The sequence below is a fragment of the Tinamus guttatus genome, unplaced genomic scaffold, assembly GCF_059628265.1.
Source record: "Tinamus guttatus ecotype Peru unplaced genomic scaffold, ASM5962826v1 Tinamus_guttatus_pri_ptg000602l, whole genome shotgun sequence".
Lineage (NCBI taxonomy): Eukaryota > Metazoa > Chordata > Aves > Tinamiformes > Tinamidae > Tinamus > Tinamus guttatus.
This window is the reverse complement of record NW_028289136.1, coordinates 6,550,006-6,572,430: the sequence shown is the minus strand read 5'-3', so window position 1 is coordinate 6,572,430 and position 22,425 is coordinate 6,550,006. Positions and strand designations below refer to the sequence as shown.

The 22,425-nt window shown below is 40.0% G+C and overlaps 1 protein-coding gene across 1 annotated transcript in view; it reads left to right on the top strand.

Annotated features, from left to right (window-relative positions):
* UVRAG (UV radiation resistance associated) overlaps window positions 1-22,425 on the top strand; it is an 82,231-nt gene that overhangs the window by 12,539 nt on the left and 47,267 nt on the right. The window contains exons 2-6 of the mRNA XM_088534998.1: window positions 2,767-2,884; window positions 4,224-4,258; window positions 5,803-5,964; window positions 7,138-7,212; window positions 10,836-10,921. Of these exons, the coding sequence (XP_088391124.1) occupies window positions 2,767-2,884; window positions 4,224-4,258; window positions 5,803-5,964; window positions 7,138-7,212; window positions 10,836-10,921 (476 nt within the window). The remainder of the gene's footprint in view (window positions 1-2,766; window positions 2,885-4,223; window positions 4,259-5,802; window positions 5,965-7,137; window positions 7,213-10,835; window positions 10,922-22,425) is intronic.

Sequence of the window (22,425 nt, the reverse complement as noted above, 5' to 3'; positions counted from 1 at the left end):
GAGCTGGCAGATGCCATAGCTAAGCCGCTCTCCATCATCTTTGAAAGATCCTGGAGAACGGGGGAGGTGCCGGAAGACTGGAAGAAGGCCAATGTCACGCCAGTCTTCAAAAAAGGCAAGAAGGAGGACCCAGGCAACTACAGGCCAGTCAGCCTCACCTCCGTCCCCGGAAAAGTGATGGAACGGCTCATACTGGCCGTTGTCTCCAGGCACATGGAGGACAAGAAGGTGCTCAAGAGTAGTCAGCATGGATTCACCAAGGGAAAATCTTGCCTGACTAACCTGATAGCCTTCTATGATGAAATGACCGGCTGGATAGACGAGGGGAGAGCGGTGGATGTCGTCTATCTCGACTTCACCAAGGCTTTTGACACCGTCCCTCACAACATCCTCCTGGGCAAGCTCCGGAAGTGTGGGATAGATGAGTGGACAGTGAGATGGATTAGGAACTGGCTGGATGGCAGGGCCCAGAGAGTGGTGATCAGCGGTGCAGAGTCTAGTTGGAGGCCTGTGGCTAGTGGGGTCCCCCAGGGGTCAGTCCTTGGTCCAGTCCTGTTCAATTTATTCATCAATGACCTGGATGAAGGCACAGAGTGCTCCCTCAGCAAGTTTGCTGATGATACCAAACTGGGAGGAGTAGCCGATACCCCAGAGGGCTGTGCTGCCATCCAGAGGGACCTGGACAGACTGGACAACTGGGCGGTGAAAAACCTCATGCAGTTCAACAAGGCCAAGTGCAAGGTCCTGCACCTGGGGAGGAATAACCCCAGACACCAGTACAGGCTGGGGACTGAGCTTGTGGAGAGCAGCTCTGCGGAGAAAGACCTGGGTGTCATGGTGGACGACAAGTTGACCATGAGGCAGCAGTGTGCCCTCGTGGCCAAAAAGGCCAATGGGATCCTGGGCTGCATTAAGAAGAGCGTCTCCAGCAGGTCGAGGGAGGTGATCCTGCCCCTCTACTCAGCCCTGGTGAGGCCGCATCTGGAGTACTGTGTCCAGTTCTGGGCTCCACAGTACAAGAGGGATGTGGAGCTGCTGGAGAGAGTCCAGCGCAGGGCCACAAGGATGATCAGGGGCCTGGAACATCTGCCCTATGAGGAGAGGCTGAGGGAGCTGGGCCTGTTCAGCCTGGAGAAGAGAAGGCTGAGAGGGGATCTAATCAGTGTATATAAATACCTCAAGGGAGGGAGTGCAGAGGACGGTCATGGTCTCTTTTCAGTGGTGGCCACTGATAGGACTAGAGGAAATGGCCGGAAACTGAAACATCAAAAATTCCATAGGAACTTAAGGAAAAATTTCTTAACAGTGAGGGTGACAGAGCACTGGAACAGGCTGCCCAGAGAGGTTGTGGAGTCTCCTTCTCTGGAGATCTTCAAAACCCGCTTGGATGCAGTCCTGTGCCACGTGCTTTAGGTGTCCCTGCGTATGCAGGGGGGTTGGACTAGATGATCTCTAGAGGTCCCTTCCAACCCTAAGCATTCTATGATTCTATGATTCTATGATATCCAGGCTTACAAACTAATGAGGTTTTGGGGAAAAGTATGCCTTAAAATTTAAGCCAGTTGGAGGTGTATGGGTGGTTTGTGATCCTAAAAAGCAGAGAGCCTCTTGTAAACATCCCTATGTTAAATGGGAGAAACACTTGTAGGCTGAGATTGACTTGAGAGAATGCAGTTTGGGATATGAAGGGTTTGGTGAAAATACACAGTAGTCTGTTTTAAAACCCATGCACTCCTAAAATAACTAATGCTCAGCAGTAATTTGAGGGAGACTGGATAGTCCTACGAAGTTCTGCTAGTTACATTGTTTTACTGAATAGCTTACTTAAGAATAAGCTGGTATGGATCAGGATTTCCTCAAGGTAAAGAGGCTATTGTGTCCTTAAATTAAGGATTGTAGCCACATCTATGTGACTGTGAGAATGGAAAGAATAAAGGAAATCTGAATATTTCTGTTAAAGATTTCATGTGTTGTAGCATCAAACATAGTATTGGAATTGAAGTCACCCAAGGTAACATTTTTAGCAGCATATTCTAGTGTTATTTAAATAACAGAGCACTTTAAGGCCAAAATTTTGTGAAGTCTTGCTTCACTGTATGCAACCCAAAAGAAGGTGACTCAATTATCCAAACCAAAGACACCTGACAGACTAAGGGAACTTCCTACTGTATTGGAGAAAATTCAGCAGAAATCTCAAAGTTTGACTGTGCCTGGAATTTTCCCCATACCTCTGCATATGTCTTGTGTATATACATGTTCTAGCTTTAATTTAAGAATGTAGCAGCAGTTTCCTGGATTACTGGCAATCTGGGAAACTTGATTTAGCCAGATGCTTCTAAGGCTACATAACATTTCTTATCCAAACATGATGCTGCCACATACCTATGTGTCTTTGTCATGATAGGATGCTAAAAGCATCATTTAATTGCTGGAAACTGCTTGGACAGTGGAATGATTTAGATGCATATATAGAATAAAAATTATCTACACAAAATATATATAAGTATATACATACACAAGATATATATACTTATATATCAGTGCTGCTTGATCTGAATTTTATTATATTATCTATTATCATTTTATTATGGCTTTGCTGTATGCCTATTTTTCACACTACCTTTCTGCCAAAAGTTTTTGTGTTGTTTTTTGCCCTAACACTCATGATTTGGAGATTGTTAAAAGGTTATAATTTAACAAACAAACACGAAAAGGTTCGGTTTTGTCAAAATTCTTCAAAGTATTCAGGTTTTTTCTTGTTTCCAGCGTCGGCTCCGTCACCTGCGGAACATTGCTGCACGGAACATCATCAATAAGAATGGTTATCGCCTCCTGGATACTTACTTCACTCTTCACTTGTGTGATAACACCAAGATATACAAAGGTAAAACAGACTTGTTACAAACTCTTTTTCATAATTCTGTCCTAATATTTCAGGATCTTAATTGTGTTCTTTGCTGCCTTGATATTCTGCTGCCACTGTTTGCATCCACTGTTCTAACAGTGGAAAACAGCTCTTTAGTTTCCTGAACTTCCTGAAGTCTTTCGGCATTAGTAGATCTTGTGTTTAAGTGCAATATTTCATTTGTTTCTTCTGCCTTGCTTTCTCTTAAAATTTGTCACTCCATTATGGAGAGACATTATTAAAAATATGTTTTAAGCTCTTTTCTTTACTAACTGTTAGTGTTATGAATGAAACTCGTTGCTTCTGAATTTTATTTTCAGTTAGTGCAGTTGAAACTTGCCTGCTTAAGGTCACTGGTTTTGAAGGGTAAGAATAAATAACTTGAGTTCCCTACCTGGACTTTCTTATGGGGGTGGTTGAACCTGGGATTTACTTTTGCAGTGGTTGGTGAGAAGAGATCTTCTGTGCTCTGGAGAAAACTGTCGTATCAAACGATTTCTACTTCCACTTTGTCCCACAGTGAATAAACCTACACAAGTCTATGGGTTAAATAACCCCCCAACTAGTCGAATTAAATAAGGCTCTTATCCCTCTTGAGTCACTGGAGCTGAGCTGCATTAGAGAGGTCACCTTGCTGCTTCAGTATTGTATATGCTCTCCCAGAATGTAGAGCACTTCATTCTTACCTTTGCCTCTCACTTTTACTTTGTTTTTCTGAATGCATTTAAAGATCTGTTGAAGGTTTTTTTCCCCTCAAAGTTTAGCAGTCTAAGGGTTTTTCTCCAAAATCTGTGTTCCAGCCTCTAATACTATCTACCTAAAGACTTCAAAGTCTCATTTTGGCTGGAAAAGCTGAGGTCCCTGTGTCAGTTGTTGCTTATTTCCATTTAAATACAGGTTTCTTAGCAACTCTGTGAGGTAATTCAGTCGTTTGCTTTCCAAGAACCTGAAACAGGTCACCCTTTGCTCTTCAGGAAAGCAGTGCAATTAGTGTGCCTGTCAGCCTGTACTTTCCAGGAAGCTCTTATGGAAAAACTAGTCACTATGCAAATACCAGTCAGTCAATTTCATAGGAATTCATGAGGATCATTTCAAGTAAGAAGATGAAATACCTAATTTAAATAATGGTTTCTAATAAGTACCAATGAGTATTTCTAGTCAAAAAGCATTTTAAGGTATGTCTTATGAATCTAGTCCTTAACAGAATAGTTCTACTGTTTATCTTAATGTTACAAATTTTAGCTTTCTCTATTTTGGTTATTAATATTAGTGTCAATATTTATGCTAATCTAAAGATTTTGTACTCATTTTTCCTTAGAATTTTATAAGAGTGAAGTGATCAAGAATTCTCTGGTAAGTTGTTTTTTATATATACACACACACACAAGTCATTATACATAATTTTAAAAACAATATTTCCAATTAGTTTCCATATGTTAATTTGAAGCAGAGACTCTGCAAGCAGCATTTCAAGTGAATTGAACAGTGTTGCAGCATGTGCTACTTTGAACATCATAATGTGTCCTCCTGTCCTCCTGGCTGGAGGAAAACACTCCACAACTGCAAGGTTTTCACCTTGTCCAAACTTGCATTCTTTGAGACTTTAGGCTTTTGAGTTCTATTTAGTGAAAAACAGAAAAATTAATAATGGAAAGAGTGTAACAAAGGAAATTGAGATGAAACGATAAAATCTGGATTTAAGAATGTAGCAGCCTTGTTTAAATTCCATTTTAATATCCTGCCATTCTCTGTCCAAGTAGCTACCAAATATCTTTCTCTGTATGAAAATTTAAGTAAGCACATGGGGAGCAAATCCTTTTGTGATATTTAATGGATAACTTTTTCCCTTCTTTAGAGGCATATTATTCTGACTTGCCTAATACCTTAGAATTGCTGAATATTTGCCTAATACCAGTTCAGGGATGCCTGGCCTGTTCCAAGCTGCTTAAGCAAAGGAATGAAAGGCTTGTGCTTTCAAGGTGGTCCAGCTGCATGGGATTGTGTGTTCCTGCTGTTTGCTTTCATTTTGGAGGAGCTACCCTCCCTATAGAGAAGGGGAGCTGGAATTAGGCATTTTCCCATATCTGCATTTGGGTATCTCGTGTTTTACAGCCTGGGGAAATCCAAAACTGAGTGTCAGGCTCTTTCCACCACTGATGCCAATCCACATTGACTTGGTTTGTTTGCAGCTTGGACCAGTTGCTACAGTATCCCTAGATTCTTGGTTGTAATGTTGTCAGAGCCAAAGTTCTTCATGTTAGGTGTATTTTAAGTCTGAGTTCTGTTGCCATTCCAACAGATTTTCATAATTCAACTTAGCATATGCTGCTTCTATAAAGTTGAGATACAAGGCTGATTTCTTAGAATGAAGAAGAGTTCTTAGTAACAGGAGGATTATCTTGTTACTGTTAATAATTTAAGGATTGCCATCAGCATCCGTTAAGAGAGATGAATGTAAACAAATTGTAAATAGATTGTGCAAATTTAATATTAGGCAACAAATTTGAGTTTTAAATCAACTTTTGCAATGCAAATTATACCCTAATTTTCACTAGCAAAGTATAATGCTAAGGAAAAATTGCTTAATTTTTAAATTCTTGATTTGGCTGAACTCAATTAGCAAAGTAATTCTTCAGCATCTTGTAATGGAAGGAGGCAGAACTCAGACTGAGTTTCAGAAGTGCTTTGCAGAATACGGTGTTCAACCCAGGAGTCTTTAGAAAAAGAGAAATGAAGCTGCAGAGCCTGTTGGCTTCAATTCTGGGTAAATCCCAAAAAGGTTCATGTTTGTTGTACTTAAATTTTTCAATCTTTATTTAACACAGACCTTACTTTCTGTGATACTCAGCCTCCTTTCAGCCTGTTTGAATTGTGTTTATCCCTCTGAATACCAACAGAACCCGACATGGAGGAGCCTGGACTTCGGAATAATGCCCGACCGTCTTGATACGTCCGTCTCGTGTTTTGTCGTGAGGATCTGGGGTGGCAAGAAGGACCACTACCAGCTTCTGATAGAATGGAAAGTTAATCTAGATGGATTAAAGTACTTGGGCCAGCAGGTAACGTGAAAACAGGTTTTTTTAGCTTTTGGCTTGAGGAAACTGGAAATACACTGAACAAAAATGCAGAATGCTTGAAGAGCAAACGAATACCTCTTAAATCAGCATTTTAACAATTTGCAGAGATTTGTGCACATCTTTAACTCTTGACCTTCTGAATACTTAAAATCAGCATTACTGACTAAGCCTATCAAATAATACTTTGAATTGTATATAAAATACATCATAATATTCACATATAATATAGTTCTAATCACTTTTCATAGTAATGACTCCCCATCAAAAGTTTTCAGTCTAGGCAGTTTGCTGTATGAGAGCTAGAAGTTTGTTTTAAACCTGTTTCTTTCCTCTTGCCAGTAACCTTTTGTGATGGGTCAAAAGTGAAAAGTTTACTCTATTGTGGAACATACAATAAGAGTGGGTGCAAAAGAAACCTATATCACAAATACTGAAAGTGCCAAAAAGTGCTGTGCTTTTTGACTTAAGTAGGTCATAGCTCCAGTGGGTAGTCTTAGATTGCCACATGGATATTTAGAGTTTGTGTTTTGTTCCTTAATTTTAAAATGAGTTTAGTGTTTTTAAGCTAGGATCTCCCTCAAAAAAGCTGTTCCAAAAAAATAAAAGCTCTTTAGGGCATGACTGCTGTAGCTTCACACAATGTAGCGTTTTCATGTTCCATTTGTTTTTACTGGATACAAGGGATTCTCTGAAAAATATTCTCTACAGTAGGCTTTTAGTTGAAATATTTTTTTATTTGATAGTATCTTGGCCATAATACTAAAAATGAGTTTTGTTATAACCCCCAAAGTGTGCAGCTGAGTATCAATTTAGGTGAGTTTTTGTGAAAGCTGAGGCTGATCTCTGATTTAATTCCTGCTCAATTATTTTTAACAGATAAATATAGAGCAATAGGAAAGATCATATGGCAACTATGTTGTTTTTCATTCAATATTTGCTTTTTTTGGAGTAGAATGGTCAAGCTTCCTCAGCAACTGTCTTCAACGCTGTGAAACAAATATGATTTCTATGTTTAATTTCATTTTTCTCTAGTTTCATCTACTTTAGAGTTACAGAAACTGAAAAGCTGATCATCAAATAGAGCAACTTATGAAGTCTGTGCACTGCTTTTAATCATAAGGAGGCCTGAGAATGTTTTGTTTTCTGCTCTTGCAGATACATGCACGAAACCCCAATGAGATTATTTTTGGTCTCAATGATGGTTATTACGGAGCTTCATTTGAGCAGAAGGTAAGGCTATTTCCTATTTGTTCTACCTTGTTAGTACTGATGACAAGACAAAATTCAATTTCTAAACCTAAATTTGCACACTTAGTTGCTCAGAACATAAAATGCTTACTTTTGGGAAGGAATACTTCTTGACATAACAAGACTCATCTTGCCCTTGCTAGATGGACACCTGATCTATTCATGGAACATTTAATGTACAGCATTTAAAGCCAGAAAGATTACAGAAATATTTCAGATTGAGCCAGACACTTAATTCAAACTCAAGAGCTGCATGATTTTCAAGATATTTTAATACCCATTTACATAGCAAATTTGAAAGCACATTAAGTGGTAGTTACCAATCTTGAAACAGAATGTGTGGTTTCTAAAGGGGAAGCTATTTATTTGCTGTTTAAACTGTTTCATCCCCTGTATTTTCCAAGGGCTCCACTGTAATTTTTGTTTGCCCAATCAGTACTGTGGCTGCAACTAAAGCTTAATTAGCATTGCTGTATAGTTAACATGTGTGTAGTAAATGTAATGTGAGTGACAGAGCACATAGTCTGTGTCCCAGATTGCTGTTGGTGTTACTTTACTGTAGGCAGGTTGCAAAAGAGCGTTTGGCTGGAGAGAAAATGCCCACTGAGAAACAGCTCTTGCCTGAGCACAGATTTCCTTTGCCCTTCCCTGAAACTTGTATGTTTTATTAGTGAGGAAACGTAGTATTTATAGTTCTAAAATGTCTCGATCATTAACTAAGATTGTTCAGGCGCCAAAACAAGAGGATTGTTGAAAGCAAAGTGTTCTGGTGATGTTTTGTGGACTCGGTTTCAAAACACACTGTCCAGATAGGTTTGAGCATTTCTTGCTCCATCTGGATTTAAATGCAGATCATCCTTTTTCTATTCTATGGATTTTCCGCACTGAGAAGTGGGAATCCAAAAGCAGTTGTAAAGGAATAAACTTGAAGCAGGGCAGGGATGCTGGACACTGTCATGAGCTTTTTGTGATTTAAACTAGTAGTTTTGTATACTTAGTGAAGTGAATGTATTCCTGGTCATTAGCCAGAGCAACATGCTCATGTATGAACATTGTAATTGCCAAATTGTTTACTTTAAAATCACACAACCAGAAGTGTGCAGGTGCACTGAGTCATGTACTGCCTTTGCACATTGAGAATTGAGGCCCACGTTCATTTAAGATAACCTCCAGGATGCATGTTAGTGCTAAAAATACTTGCTTTATAGCAAGTTTGTGTCTTCTAGTGGAGCAATGTGGAAAAATTCTAGCACCAGCTGTTTCGTTGGTGAGAAAAATGTTGAGAAAGGAGATTTCAAATGCCTTTACATGTGTGTTCTGCCCCCCAAAGGGTATTACTGCCTATTACTACTATATATTGCCTACTATGGGTATCTGACAGTGTTCATGTAATGCTAGAAGAGGAGTTAACAGCTCTGTCTTCTGTCAGTGTCCTTGACCACATGCAACTTTCATATGTTTGTACCTCCAACTTCTGACCTTGTTCAAGACTTTTGTTTTGTTTTAAGGGGAAAAATAACAGGCAGCTGTTTTTTTTTTTTTTTTTTTGCTGGGAGATCTCAGCTGTGTCTTCAGTTTTCCTCAATGGTTTAACAATTTTCACATTCTTTTCCCATCTGCTTTATGCCTGCTGCTACTCACCAAGGCCAACACTGCAGTTGCCTGCAGTGATGTTCAGAGAGCACATTTGGGAAAACAAATGCAGCTTTGAGCTAATGACCAACTTACTGTTGTGCCCTTAAAAAGGGAGAACTCGGAGCTGCTCTCTGCAATTCTGTTACTCAACACTTGGTTGTGCTCAGAGGTGGGAGGCTGGAAGAACAAGATACGTTTGTCAGGGCCACGTGGCAGGTTTTGAAGGGTGAAGATGTCTGTCTATTAATATCTTTTTCAGGGGACTGTTGTGTGGATTTAATCATGTAGAATCCAGCATCTAGAGAAAGGAAATAGAGCCGAGACACCTGCTGATATCCTCTGTTGGTGTGCTGCATGTGGTAGATCTCCAGATAATTTAGATAATTTTATCTAAAAAAATAATAAATAATTTTATCTTTATCCTTTCTGCTGGAAAGGGATGCTTCCTGGATGACCTGTGTCCAATGCAGTTTTTTCATGACCTGTTGAAATGCAACTGTCCATTTCAACAACTTTTATATAGAAACAGCTTCTTGAGGCAGGTGAAGAAGATGCAGGTAGAAATTGTTACACTTGTACCAGTGTAAATCTATCTTGCTGTTAGAAAGCTGCTGATAGTGTGTACTTTCTGTATCAGGTTCTTACCACAAAGTAAAAGGCTCTTTTTCTTGTGAACTGTAAAGCTTCTGATAGTGCTGTTGGGTCATTTGACCTGCTTAGAATTCACTTTGCCCTGCAAGTTTGTGGCATTTCTAGGAATTTATGTGACTGCCTGATATGGCAAAGCTTATCTGACACTTGCAGCGTGGAGTACTGTTGTTGGCCTGTTCTGATCCCTTTTGTGCACTTAAATGTGTGCAGTCCTGGGCTCCCCAGGACAAGAGGGACCTGGAGCTGCTAGAGAGGGGCCAGGGCAGGGCCACGAAGATGCTGAAGGGACCGGAGCAGCCGTCGTGTGAGGAAGGACTGAGCGAGCGGGGCCTGTCCAGCCTGGAGAGGAGCAGCCTGAGAGGGATGTGACCAACATGGACAAGGACCTGAGGGGAGAGTGCAGGGAGGACAGGGCCAAACTCTCCTGGGTGGTGGCCGGTGCCAGGACAAGGGGTGCCGGGGCCAAGCTGAAGCCCAGGCAGCTCCATGTCCATGTGAGGAAGAACTTCCTTGGTGTGAGGGTGCCGGAGCCCTGGCACAGGCTGCCCAGAGAGGCTGTGGAGTCTCCTGCTCTGGAGATCTCCAACCCGCCTGGATGCGCCCAGGTGCCCCGTGCTCTGGGTGTCCCTGCTGGAGCAGGGGCTGCCTGGGGGGGTCCCGAGGGGGCCCTGCCAACCCCAACCATTCTGGAATTCTGTGAAAGCTGCGTGTTTTTGTATAACTTCCTGAAGCTCGTTCACTTCATTCAAAAAGAGTAGATCGTTCAAGACATAATTCAAAAGTTAGATGACTGTTAAACATGTTAAAATATGCACAAAGAATTGCGTTCTCGATCAGTCTTGCACATCTTGTGCGTTTTATACATCTGCAGTCACATCACTGAATGGGCAGTGGATCTGGAACTGAAGATAATCAATACTGCCATTGCACCCTGCAGTGTTTCTGTGCATGGAGTGACTTGTGCAATAATGGGTGTTACAGTTCCAGAAAATGTGTGCCAGGTCTAGAACACAGCTAAATATATTAATGCTATAAAGTTTTATTAATATTAATCAAACCTTAATGCCAAACACTTACTAATGTAGTAATGTTTTAAATGTAGGTGCTATTATAGGCCTGACTACAATACTAATGTAGTTGCTGCTGCATTTTCTTAAAAATTGCTTCTACTTACAACTTACAGCTTGTGAACTTGTATCAAGACAGCATTAGAATGCATTAAATACAGGATCAGCTATTCTTCTCCAGAAAGTGCATGTTTTTAGTCAAAATGGAAGAATGTATTGATTCTTAAATTAACATCCATCCTTTGCCTTTAGGATCACTCAGGTACCCTGAAGAACAGCCTTCTCCAGGTGGATCAGAGCTGTGTTCGTAACTCTTACGATGTCTTCTCTTTGCTTAGGTAAGGCTTTTGAGAATATTCTCTGTGGCTGTTTTAGTTTTTAGTGTATGGAGAGGTAGCCTTTCCAAATACAAAATTTCTACACTGGAATTTGCAAGGAAAAATATTTAAGTAGCATCAATTTATCCCCCAAGGAGATGGGGCTTGACATCTCTCTTGGTACCCTCTGGACTTCTGCCACATGGAAGCTTGAGCCATTTCAGTGTAGAGCTGGTTGTGGAATTTACCCCCTGGATGAGCTTGTGAATGTGGAAACCGTGGAATTTCGTTACTGGAGACAGTCTGTGGAAAGCCCCTACTCCATTCTCTGCAGCAGAATGAAAATTGATTTTTTTAAATGCATTAGGGAAAACAACTAAATATCTCCCTGCCAAAACCCAACCTTGAAAGCGATATTTTAAGTTATGAATCTAAGATTTTTGTTAAAGCATTGAGCAGAACTTACCTCCTGCCTAATCCCCTTGGAATCCAGGAAAGCCACAGGTGTAATCAGGACCCAGTTACTCCAGTGCCTTTGGTGCAAGAAAGACTTTCCTGTACTTTTAGGAGGTTACTTAAGGTGTATGTTATGAAAAACATAGAATGCTCAAGGATGGTAAGCAAGAAGACCTTTTCCAGATCAGTTTTAATTATAGAAGTTTGAGAATGAAGGACAGTAAAGGGTTTAAACCTGGTTTGAGCATGTAAAATGCACTTTACAATAGGCTTTTAAGCTGCTAACTTCAGCTGTGTGACAGTAACAGTAGAAATGTTGCAAAGAACTCCTGAAGGAAATGTTAAATATACCTTCAAGTCATTGGAAAAACAGGTTCATCGATTGTATTAATCCAATTCATTTAGTAACCTTAACAGTAGATGTCACTGTTGCCTGTAGAAAATATGACTAACACTGTGTCTGGAACATGGGGTTGTAGGGGAAGGTGACTCCAGGTTGCTTATTAAGAAGCTATTATTTTATAAGCTCTTTTAAAATTTAAATGTTTTTTTTCTTGTTTCTGTAAAATATCTTTAAGGTAAAGACTCCCTTCTAAATGTCTGTCTTTTCTATCTCTAGTGAGAAAACAACCAGGGGTTGTAATATGTGGTTCTGGCTCCTTTCAGACACAGTCCATTAGAAACTAACTTTGATACTGCCTAAAATTTATTTGTTGTTAAACAGAACTGAGGAAATGTTTGCCAGTCATCCTATTCCTTTGAACATAAAATAAAAAAATGCGTGAACAATTTCCTTTATGCTTCCTGTAGTGTCACACTCATTCAAATATTCACTATTATACCAGCTGGTCATGAGCTTGACTGCCTGGAGCCCTGTCTAACTGTCTATTCTGAACCATGGCCCTATCAAGGAATATTTACTGCGTTGTCTGGTTCCCACAAAAGTTAAATTATAATCTGTGACCACACTTATACCTTTTTTTGCCTGTTTCCATCCAAACTGTGAGTGTTCTTTGGGAATCGAGGGAATGTCCTCCATGTAGTCTTGAATTTTTTTCTCTTCCCTTTCACACCAACTCAACTTTGAACACAAGCTTTTGCTACCACTATTTACTTTGGTATCCAGCTCAAAAGACCTCACAGTGTTTATTTCTAATAATTGGTTTATTTCTAATAATTGCTGGTGTCTGTAGCAGGTGCTTTTCTCCCTCCTGTCAGTCTGTGGATTTATCATCCTCCTGGAGTACAGAATTGAGTACTTATCCTGTGGAAATCTTCCCAGAGATATTTTCTATTAGGAAGTTTGACTTACAGCTCAAATTATTCCCCTCTTTTGCTTACAACTCGTTTGACAGGACATTTGCACTGGGAGGAAATGAATTGCTGTCTGCCTGCTCCTGTCCATTGGCTATAAAGAGAATAGGGAAGTGTCTACACTGTTAAGGTTTGCATCTGGTCACATAAATCCCATGTTTTGAAGGCTTTTTTTCAGGATACGGTATTTGTGCTTGCAGTAAAAATTCACAAGCTGCACATGTGGTTTCCTAATGTTTTCCCGGGGTATTATGAGCAGGAAGAACAGCTTGTCCTGGTTCGATTTGAAACCTCTCAAAAGTGAGTCTGGGTGATGGTGGTGCCTGCATCCAAGTTATCCTGGTGGTGCCATTCTGCACAGCTTTGCTGTTTGGCTGTACAGCACAAGGATTTAGGGAACAGCTTCTATTTCTTGAAGCTGTAAGATGAGAATTGCTCTCACTGATTTGAATCAGCTACCAAAACAGCTTTTGGAAGGAAAAATTTTATATATATATATATATATATATATATATATTTATATATATATATATATATATACACACACACTCATATATATATATTCCTCAGATGTAGTATGTAGCTAAAACTTTAAAGGCTATGAATAGGTCTAATGAAAAGCATATGCTTGACTGCATTTATGTTTATTAAAAAAATCAATTAGGAATGCTGGAGTGTGAACAGTGCAAATTTTTTTCTAGTGTTGATTAAAATGATGCATGTGTGCTCAGATGCTTAATTACATGGTTTTACAAGCTAATTAAGTAGGAGGAAAAATTTAAGTACCCAGACAGCTTAGTTGCACATAAGGAAGTCCTCAGCATTTTGTGAACCTTCTTGTTTTGGGGCAGAGACAAAATCCTCAAGACAAACATTGTGCTGGTACTAAGTTGTTGGTGCCATATGGAAATGACGAATATTCTTGCAGGCATTTGTTTTAAAAAGGCAAACTGGCAACTTTGGCTGACTGGAAAGCCAAATTTTTGAGGTTTTTTTCCTCTCCCCTTGGCCATGTGGTCAGATTTCCTGAGAAGAGGTTTTGAGGCTTTCTGTGTGTGATGTAGCTCGTAGTAACAGGTTGTGCAGCGACACATTGCACTTCACACACGAGGAACAGGATGGGCCAAATAAATGTGAGGTCGAGTTTTGGACCTGTCTCCATGATCAGACTCTCAGCATGTTTGTTGCAATGATAGGAATAGGTTTATATTTAGCATTCTGTTAGTTTCCTATCCTTTTTTATTTAAAAAATCTGAAAAATAGACCTTCAAGTATCCAGTGACATTGGGAAGATGGGATATGCTGGTGATCACTGAAGACTTAAAGCTAATGTATTAAAACTTTATTCTTGCTTTTAGGAACTGAAGCAGTCTGGCTTGTATTCTACAACTGTTTTATTATAGCACTTAAACCAATTGGGCCTCCGATAGCATTTTCACCTCTAATAAATGAGTGCAGGAAGCCCTCCTGAATTCTGCCTGGAGACAAACAGTGTGTAAGAACTAATGCAGCCTGGCTCTTCGCAGCTTCATTTCCTACATTCTTAATCTCCCCAGTCACAACCTCTTTCTTTATGGTTTAACCATTGCTTTAGCAGATGTGGTGGCCTGTCTGGGCTGTTTGGTCAGAGTATAAATTGAAAATGTTTTGCTTCTGTTATTCCAAAGATTAAACCTGATATTGGTACTGTTTCAGCACTGGAGATGCTAGTAAAAGAGTAGCTATGAGTAACTACCATAGTATTACCAGTCCTGTTTATCATAGGTGAAGTTGATTTATATAATATTGCTAAATACTGCTCGGTGTTAAAGTGCTTCACTGCTGCTGCCACATGTGGGTCTGGTGGAGTGGAGTAGCCTTGAAAAGCAGAGAGGCTGCAGAGAGTTCACATGGCCTCTCTGTTCTGCTGATAAGCAAATAAATACAGTTACAGTGCCCTGAACAGGCAAATGCCTTGGTAACCACATCATAAAATTAAGTGAATGATTCCCCTGTATTTCATTTCACAGAAATGATGGCCCAGCTTGCAATTTAGTGGCTTAAAATGAGCCAATGACAAGACACTGCCCTGTAGAGGACCAGGGCTGAATCTCTGAACCAGGTTTTTGCTCTCTAGATTAAGGGTGCAAAATAACTTGCAAGAGACACATTTTTCTCGAAACAAATCGCATGCTCATTTATCACTGTTACAGAATCCCAGGGTTACTGGTGCTGAAAAGGACCTCTGCAGATCACCTGGTCAAGCATGGTCATCCTGGTCCAGCATCCCTGATCATCTAGAACAGGTTGCCCAGAACCACGTCCAGGTTTTGAATGTCTCCAGGGATGGAGAATCCATAAGCCTTGTGGGCAACCTCTGCTGATGTTCAATATTCTTGAACATGGGCAAGCTCCTACATGACAAGCAGAAATATAGTTACTACAAATTGTTTTAAGCTTCAGTGCCTTGAAAATTCACATTTTCTACCTTTCATTCTACCTTTCTTAGGCTAGAGACATCCTTAAAGTTATAGACTTTGTTTTAGGATTTATACTTTATTAGAGAGTTAATTAAAGAAAAATGCGTGTTTATGATTGAAAAATTTAAGAACACAATTTTAGGTAGTCCTTGTCCACAGTCTGAAGCTTTGAGTTGTCTTCAGCAACCAACCACATTAAGATACCAAATCTACAACATGAAGACAGCATAAAACCACTTTCTGTTTAGCTTATGCTAAGAAAGAAATGTTGCAACAGTTATTGCCTATGTTTAAATCCTTCCACCTTTAGGAGCAGTATTAATTAACAAACCGAAGTCTTGCATAAGTAACTAATAAATAGATAACTACTTCCCTGACACTAATGACAGGCAAACTAAGGGGTTAGTATGAGCAGTTTTAGCCTTGAAATTATTAGCTCAGAGTAGTTTCGCTCAGACTACGTAGTGGAAATGTGTGTGTAAAATATAGTAACTGCTTTTGGGCAGCTCTTTTGTCACATTTAAAACTGTGCTACACTTGAAGCTGTTGCCATAAGCTTTGTGAGAGGGGCAATGGAGCAGGCAGGGTCTTTCTGGGGTGTGTTGGCCTGTTTCCAGCTGGAGAGGCAGCACAAGATGTGTCATTCTTTGACCATGCTGGAGTATCTGCTGTCCTCATGGCCAGTAGCCCAGTAAGATTTTTCTGCTGTAGCCTATTAAGCAGCAGTTCCTAACTTAAGGCTAATCTTAGCTTAGGTTTATGGAGAATAAGACCATTGAGTGACCTAGCCTATATTAACTTCTAAATGACTCTTTTTTTTCCCTCTAGCTATTAAAGTTGTCCCCAGATACAGAGTAGAAGTGGTGTAGATACCAGAGAGATGGCAAACAGAAGTGATGTGAGGTGGTTAAATAATCCTATTACAGCTATGGTTTTGCTGATGAAATTAAAGTGACACTTTTCTGTGCTGACCAGATTTGATGTTTTTAGCTAGGAAAGTCTTTCACCTGGATGGCCTGGCTTTCCTTTCTGCATAGAAAGCCAAGAGGTGGCAGGGACATGAAACCCCAGGTGGCCTAAGGCCAGTATGGGTAGGAACTGTAATCTGACCTCATCAACACTCCTGTGTGTTTTAATAAGCCACACTAAAATGGATGAACAGCCTAACAAGAGTGATCTGCCTTGGCCCAAAAATCAAATGGTTTGCAATCGGGGTGTGTTACATTCCTGGGAAGAAGTGATGAGGGTGGAAAATGGTATTTCAGTTTTCTTGAGGCTCCTTTGGGGCTTTAATCTATAGGGTCAAATTTGTTGAACAAATCTGCTCCCAGGGATTTCACTCTTACTCTGTTAAGCTTTGTGGAGCTGAAGCTAATCAGTCAGCAGAAGAGTCTACTTCCAAGCTTGGCTTTTGCCAAATTGGTAGAAGAGAGCACAGGTCAAAGCAAGCTGAAACAGTCCAGGAAGCAGAAGGGGTATTTTTGTGTATACTGGAGCAAGCACAGGGTTGGGAGTCTTCCTTGGCTACTGCTCTTATCTTTAGCTTTCCCGATAGCTACCATGTTGAATAAAACCTTCTGTTTTAGCAAAATTTTAGCATGAGTGCAGTAGGCATATTGCTAACTTTTAATCAAATTCAGCTGCAGAATTTGCATCTTAATGATGAAATGGTGACCTATTTTGTATTTTACCCAAAATCATAACCCAATCTTCATCCTTTCTGTAGGTTAACTACCATGAAGGAAAAACAGCATGTCACTTAAACCCATTTATAGCAGCTTACATGAAAGTATTTTAAAAGCATGATTTGGAGAGGAATTATACTTTTTCCCAACCTTTGTGATGCCTTTGTCCTAGCTATGATCATAATGTTCCTAGAACATCAAGCTACGAATCATTTTATCTTTTAGCCTGAGCAAAGACATCAGTCGTGCCTCAAAAACACAGAACAGTATTGGGGAAAGTCAGTGTTGCACTTAAAATTTCACTGCATTAATTCTCGTTTTAAATTTCTCATAAGGAGCAGGGTCACTCACTGCTTCAAGAAAAGTATTAAAATGCATCCGAAAACTTCTTAGCAGGTTATGGGGTAGTGGAAGGGAACCAGAGTCTACCAGTGTCACTGCCTTGCTTGTGGTAGAAATTGTCCTCATGTGTTCATGCCCTCAGGAAAGGTGTATGCAATTTAGCTTCCTGCTATACAAAACATCTCAAGTGTGAGGGTTTCTATAACAGCAAATCTATGAACCCTGAAAAGGAAAGAAAAAAGCTGAATTCATGTGTGCCACAAATATTTGTCAAGCTACAAGTCTATGCTGGCGTGAAGGTGTGTTTGTATATACAAGAGAATGGAAGGGAACTAGAGATGTATTGAGAAAGCCTCATTTCTGGGGAAAAAAAAATGTTTGTGCTTAATTTTAAGACCTTCTCTTCTCTCTGTGCCCCATGTATTTAAGGAGATCTGTGTTCTAGCCAACTCTTTGAAATGATCCTCGAGACGGAGGTGGAGATACCCACTGCTCTTAGTCTGATAAACACTTTTCCTGTTCCGTGGGGTGCGAATTGCTCAAAGCGTATCCCGTTACCGTGTCCTCCTGGGCCTGATTGTTCAGAAACTTGTTCATTCAAGTCTTGCTTGCCACGATTCAAATCTCTGAAAAGAGACTGGGATGTGTCTGTGCTTTGATAGCACCATGTTATGAGACTCTCTTAAGCCTCTGCAGGTCACTGCTGTAAGTGAGCAAGTCAGGGGACTTATTTTTCAATTCTACCCTCCCTCTCTAGTGTCTTTTCTTGCCCTCCTTCAGCTTTTGACAAATGATAGACCTAGATTTCTGAAGAAACTGCAAAAGGGAGTATATGATCATAAATCAAGAAGACCTTTCTTGTGGGAAAGTGGGATGGGGCAAATGGTGGCTGTAGAGGCCATGTAAAATATGTGCATCTTATAACAGGCTGGCACTCTCCATAATCTACTCTCTGGGCTAAAATAAAGAAATAAATACAGCCATTTTCTGTATTTAATAGGAAAGTCTTTGTTTTTTTAATAATAGGAGTGTGTATTGTACTTTCAGAAGGCTACATCTTTTTTCTGCCAGAAGAGTTCTGTTCTATTTTCTAAATCCCCAGTAGTAATTCTCAGTTTAAATTTAGACTTACTGTAAACTAAGGCTGTTCTGGCAAATATGACCATAGACACTTATTTTTTCTTGTGAGAAGTAGCTGTAGTATGTGCCGGCTGTAATTAATTGATGTATTTATGGCTTAAAGTTTTGTTCATGAAAAATCCAGATGTGTCTGTTGTATTCCAAATATCTGTTTGTTTCTATGATAGAGCTACAGTCGTTTGTCAAATGTCTAATAAAGTTGAGACTTTCATTAATATAAATATAAGCATATGCTAGCTAATATTCACAACTGTGAATACACTCCAGCTTTCAGTTGCTTCCCTAAATGAAGTATTTAGCTTGATCTGTCACAGATGGCAATCTATTATTATTATTATTATTTTTAAAGATGGCAGCCAGGAACATATTTAATACATGAAGTTGTAAATCACTGGAGTAATTCATGATCTAGAGGGGATGTCTTAGTTGCTGGGTACATCAGTGCTTCCTAAAGTAGTTCAGCTGAACCTTCAGTGTTACCTAAACCTTATTACAAGCTCAAGGAGAGCAAATAGGTTGTTACGGCGCATTCCCAAGTTATTTGGAAATAAGATCCAAGTTACGGCACATTCCCCAGCCTTTGAGAAGCTTGAAAGAACTCCTGATCCTGCAAACAAGACCAGGAGGTCATTGCTAAGCAGTCACGTAACGAACTCCGAACTCTTGCGCCTCTTTGTTCAAATTGGTACCCGTGTTTAATTGCAGAAGCAAATCCAGCTGTAAGGATGTGCAAAGATGAAAAGTTACTCAGCTTTTTCCTGGCCAAATATTGTGTGCTGGAATTGTCAAGTCTGCCAAGTCAGCTTTTGTTGGGGGAGGATTTTAGTTCAGACTTAAATCCATCTTTATTGGATACAAGGAACCCCCCCCCCCAAACAGTTCCCAAGTTGCTGAGATGTGGACTAGCAAGTAAAGAGGAGAGAGATGTTGAATTTCTGTCTGTAGGTGCTTGCTGGGTTATTTTTTTTTGTTCCCGGATCATGATACATAGCTGAAGTTTTTGGGTATCTCTCCCATTGCATTTCACATGTCCTAGGACCAGGAGAGTGTTTTGTTGCTTCTTAGCCCCCCTCTCCACCAAGGAAGTGATTTGAGAGTGGAGGTAGAGCGATAGCTTCATAGGCCTCCACCCAAGATACGCCCTTTTTGTAAAGAAACTTGAAGGTCTGCTTTATTTTCCAGTGCTTCTCCAGGCAGCAGCATGAAACTCACCTGATCTTGGACAATCCTCACTCCTAGGGGACCCCAACAGCAGTAAATCTTATCACAGTTACCTTCATTTATCCTGCTCCTGGCTTGCAAGGACTGCGGGCTGCTGCAGAGCCCCTAGAACAGCCTGCAGACTCTGCCATGACGACACTGCTGGCTAAAGCATCTCTAAAAAGTCTCAGGTTTCAGCTGTAATTGCCTTGGCTTTCCTTGCTGCTGAAGGAAATTTGGTTGCAGGCCAGTGGCCTCTTGAAGCCATGAATTAGCTCTGAAAGAGCTCTGTAAGTGCTAATTTTAATTAAAAAAAAAAAGTTTGAATGATAGGAAGAATTCTGTATTGGCTTTTAGATTATGCCATCAATTGGCTCATAACTGAATTACTAAACTGAGGCGAACTGTGCTCAAAGCACAAACTGTGCTAACTTTAGGCTGGAGCTTTGGACATGCGTTCAAACCAGCAATGGAAACAGTGTGCAGGCAATTAGTGTTGCAGCTTCGATCCGTTAATTGCATCCAAACTTTAATACTTATCCAACCCTTAATCCAAGTTTATAGCCTAAATCAGCCCCTTACCATTCATTGGTGTAATCGTGATTCCACTGAGGTCTGTCTTGTGCGTGCAAAAGTGAGACACACAGTTTCCAGGCTGACGTTCTTCTGAGTTGGTTTGTATTCCCTTTGGATGTGCAGGGACTGCCAGGTGGCTCTACTGGGGGCTCTTTGGGTGGGAGAGGCAAATTTTCATTGATTTTTCCTATTTTTGCAACAGAATGTCCCAGAATTGATTTTGGAAAGCTTAACTTCAGGTGTGGACATGACCTTACTGTTACCATTTTCAATTCCCAGGACATTGGTTAACATGCTGGGGTTACAAGAATGAAGATTTAATGACACTGATTGACTCGATGGAAATGGTACTGCGGTTTGTCACAGAGAGCCCCATTTAGCTGTAGGCTTTTTCTGTCCTGAAAGGAATGACTGGATGAGAATTTGACTTAGAAAGACTTTTCTTAATGAAAACAGTCTTGATCATTGAATTGTTCCTTCCAGTCACTATAGACTAGAGATATGTATCTTTACAAAGATGTATTCACCAAATTGAAGAAATATCCTAAGGAATTAAGGCATAAGAGCCTGAATAGATACTTGCACCTTGTGCTTGGATAGAAGTACTTCAACTTGTTATAAAATGTTGTAGGTTGTTGAGTTTTGGGCAAATCTCTGTGAAGAGCAGGTGTAACAGATCACCCTATAACAATTATATCAGTTATATAAATGCCCTTTTATTGGGTTTTCAACTTTTTCAACTGCTGGAGTGGAATGAATCGAAGATTTTACTGAACCTTTTCCTTAATTACCTGACACACTAAATAAAGAATACTAATACTTTTCCAGTACAAAATTAGATGAAGGGGAGAGAAAGGAAAAGGGAATTTCACTCTTACTGTTATTTCCCCATGACTCTTAGCTCCTTGGGCTTTAAGTTAGACTTGGTAATGTCTGGAAAGAAAAATGTTCCTGGCCTTAAGGAAAGAGCAAGCTGGAAACTGCTGGAGTAAGAAAATGAGGAGCCTGCTCTGACGTGACAGCAGAGCGTTCAGTGACGTTCAAGAAGGGTGGCAGACCCTGACACTGACCTGGGCTGCGTGTTCCGTGGCTGAAAACCTCCAGAAATACTGCTCGAGGTGGTAGGTATTAAAGCAGTTCTCAGCAGGACATCAGCATTTTGAGGTCGTCTTACTCTAGAGGGAATGTAAAATTGAGCCCTTGGGTGACCCTGTGATATTGGCCTCAGCAGTTCTCCATTATTATTGTTATTATTATTATTATTAGCTGTTAACGGCCAGCAGAGCCATGCTGCTCAATTTAGATGGTGGATTTTTTTTTTCTTTGAGTACATCTGAAAATAGCTTTAATGTGCTAAGCTACAGAAAGTGTAGCAAATCTCCTACAGGTAATAAGAATTTTGGACCAGTTCAAGGAAGGAGGTGGAGGGAAATTTGGACGACCTTAAATGACTTTAAATGGCGAAATGATGACTCCATGGTGCTATGAGCAGTCTGAGAAGCTGTAAAAAAAACAAACAAAAAACCCATAAAGATACCGTTTAATATAATTTGAAACAAGATCTTTGTTTCCATTCTATTACAGGGAATGGAAAGTACAGGAGAAGCAATAGTGTGAAGGAACTAAAGATGTTGCTTCGAAATAAATTTGCCTTGAGTTTGTAATATGGAAAACTCCTAAATGATAATGACCTTGCTTAACATTAGCATTTCTTTGTCCATATTTTATCTTCCTTTATTGGACTGATGAGCTCAGATGGCTGAAGTTGCAGAATGACGTTAATATTTGTGCCCTTGGGATGGGATGTTTAAAGGGGATGATATGGGAAAAAATACGACTTTTGTTACCTGTAGGTGTTATTTTCTAACCTTAATGCAAAGCATTACAGATTTTAAATAGCAGCACTTCCACTGCTTGGATAAAACTGGAAGAGATTAAGCAATATAAGAGGAAAGACCCTGAGCATCCTCCTCTGTATGCTGTAATGCTCTGATTCTTGATTCTTAGCCCTGCTTTAGTAACCTTAACAGTTATTTTGTAGAGGCAGCGATTTTTAATGTTCATTAACAGAAATAGTCCTTGGAATACGCTCAGGATCTTGATCTGCTAGGTAGATATTTGCTCAACAAAACATACCCCTTATTGCTATGCTGACTACACCTGCAGTCAAGTTTTCACTCTAATAGTAAAGCTGCTGCAAGAAAGTTGTTATGAAAGGAGAAGACATTAACAATTAAGAAACTATGAATGGAAAAGTAAACTTTTCATGCCTTAAAAGCCATATTCTACATCTTTAGATCACCTCCTGTTCTTCCAAATAATATACTGAGTTCTAGGTTCCCAGTGCAGTACT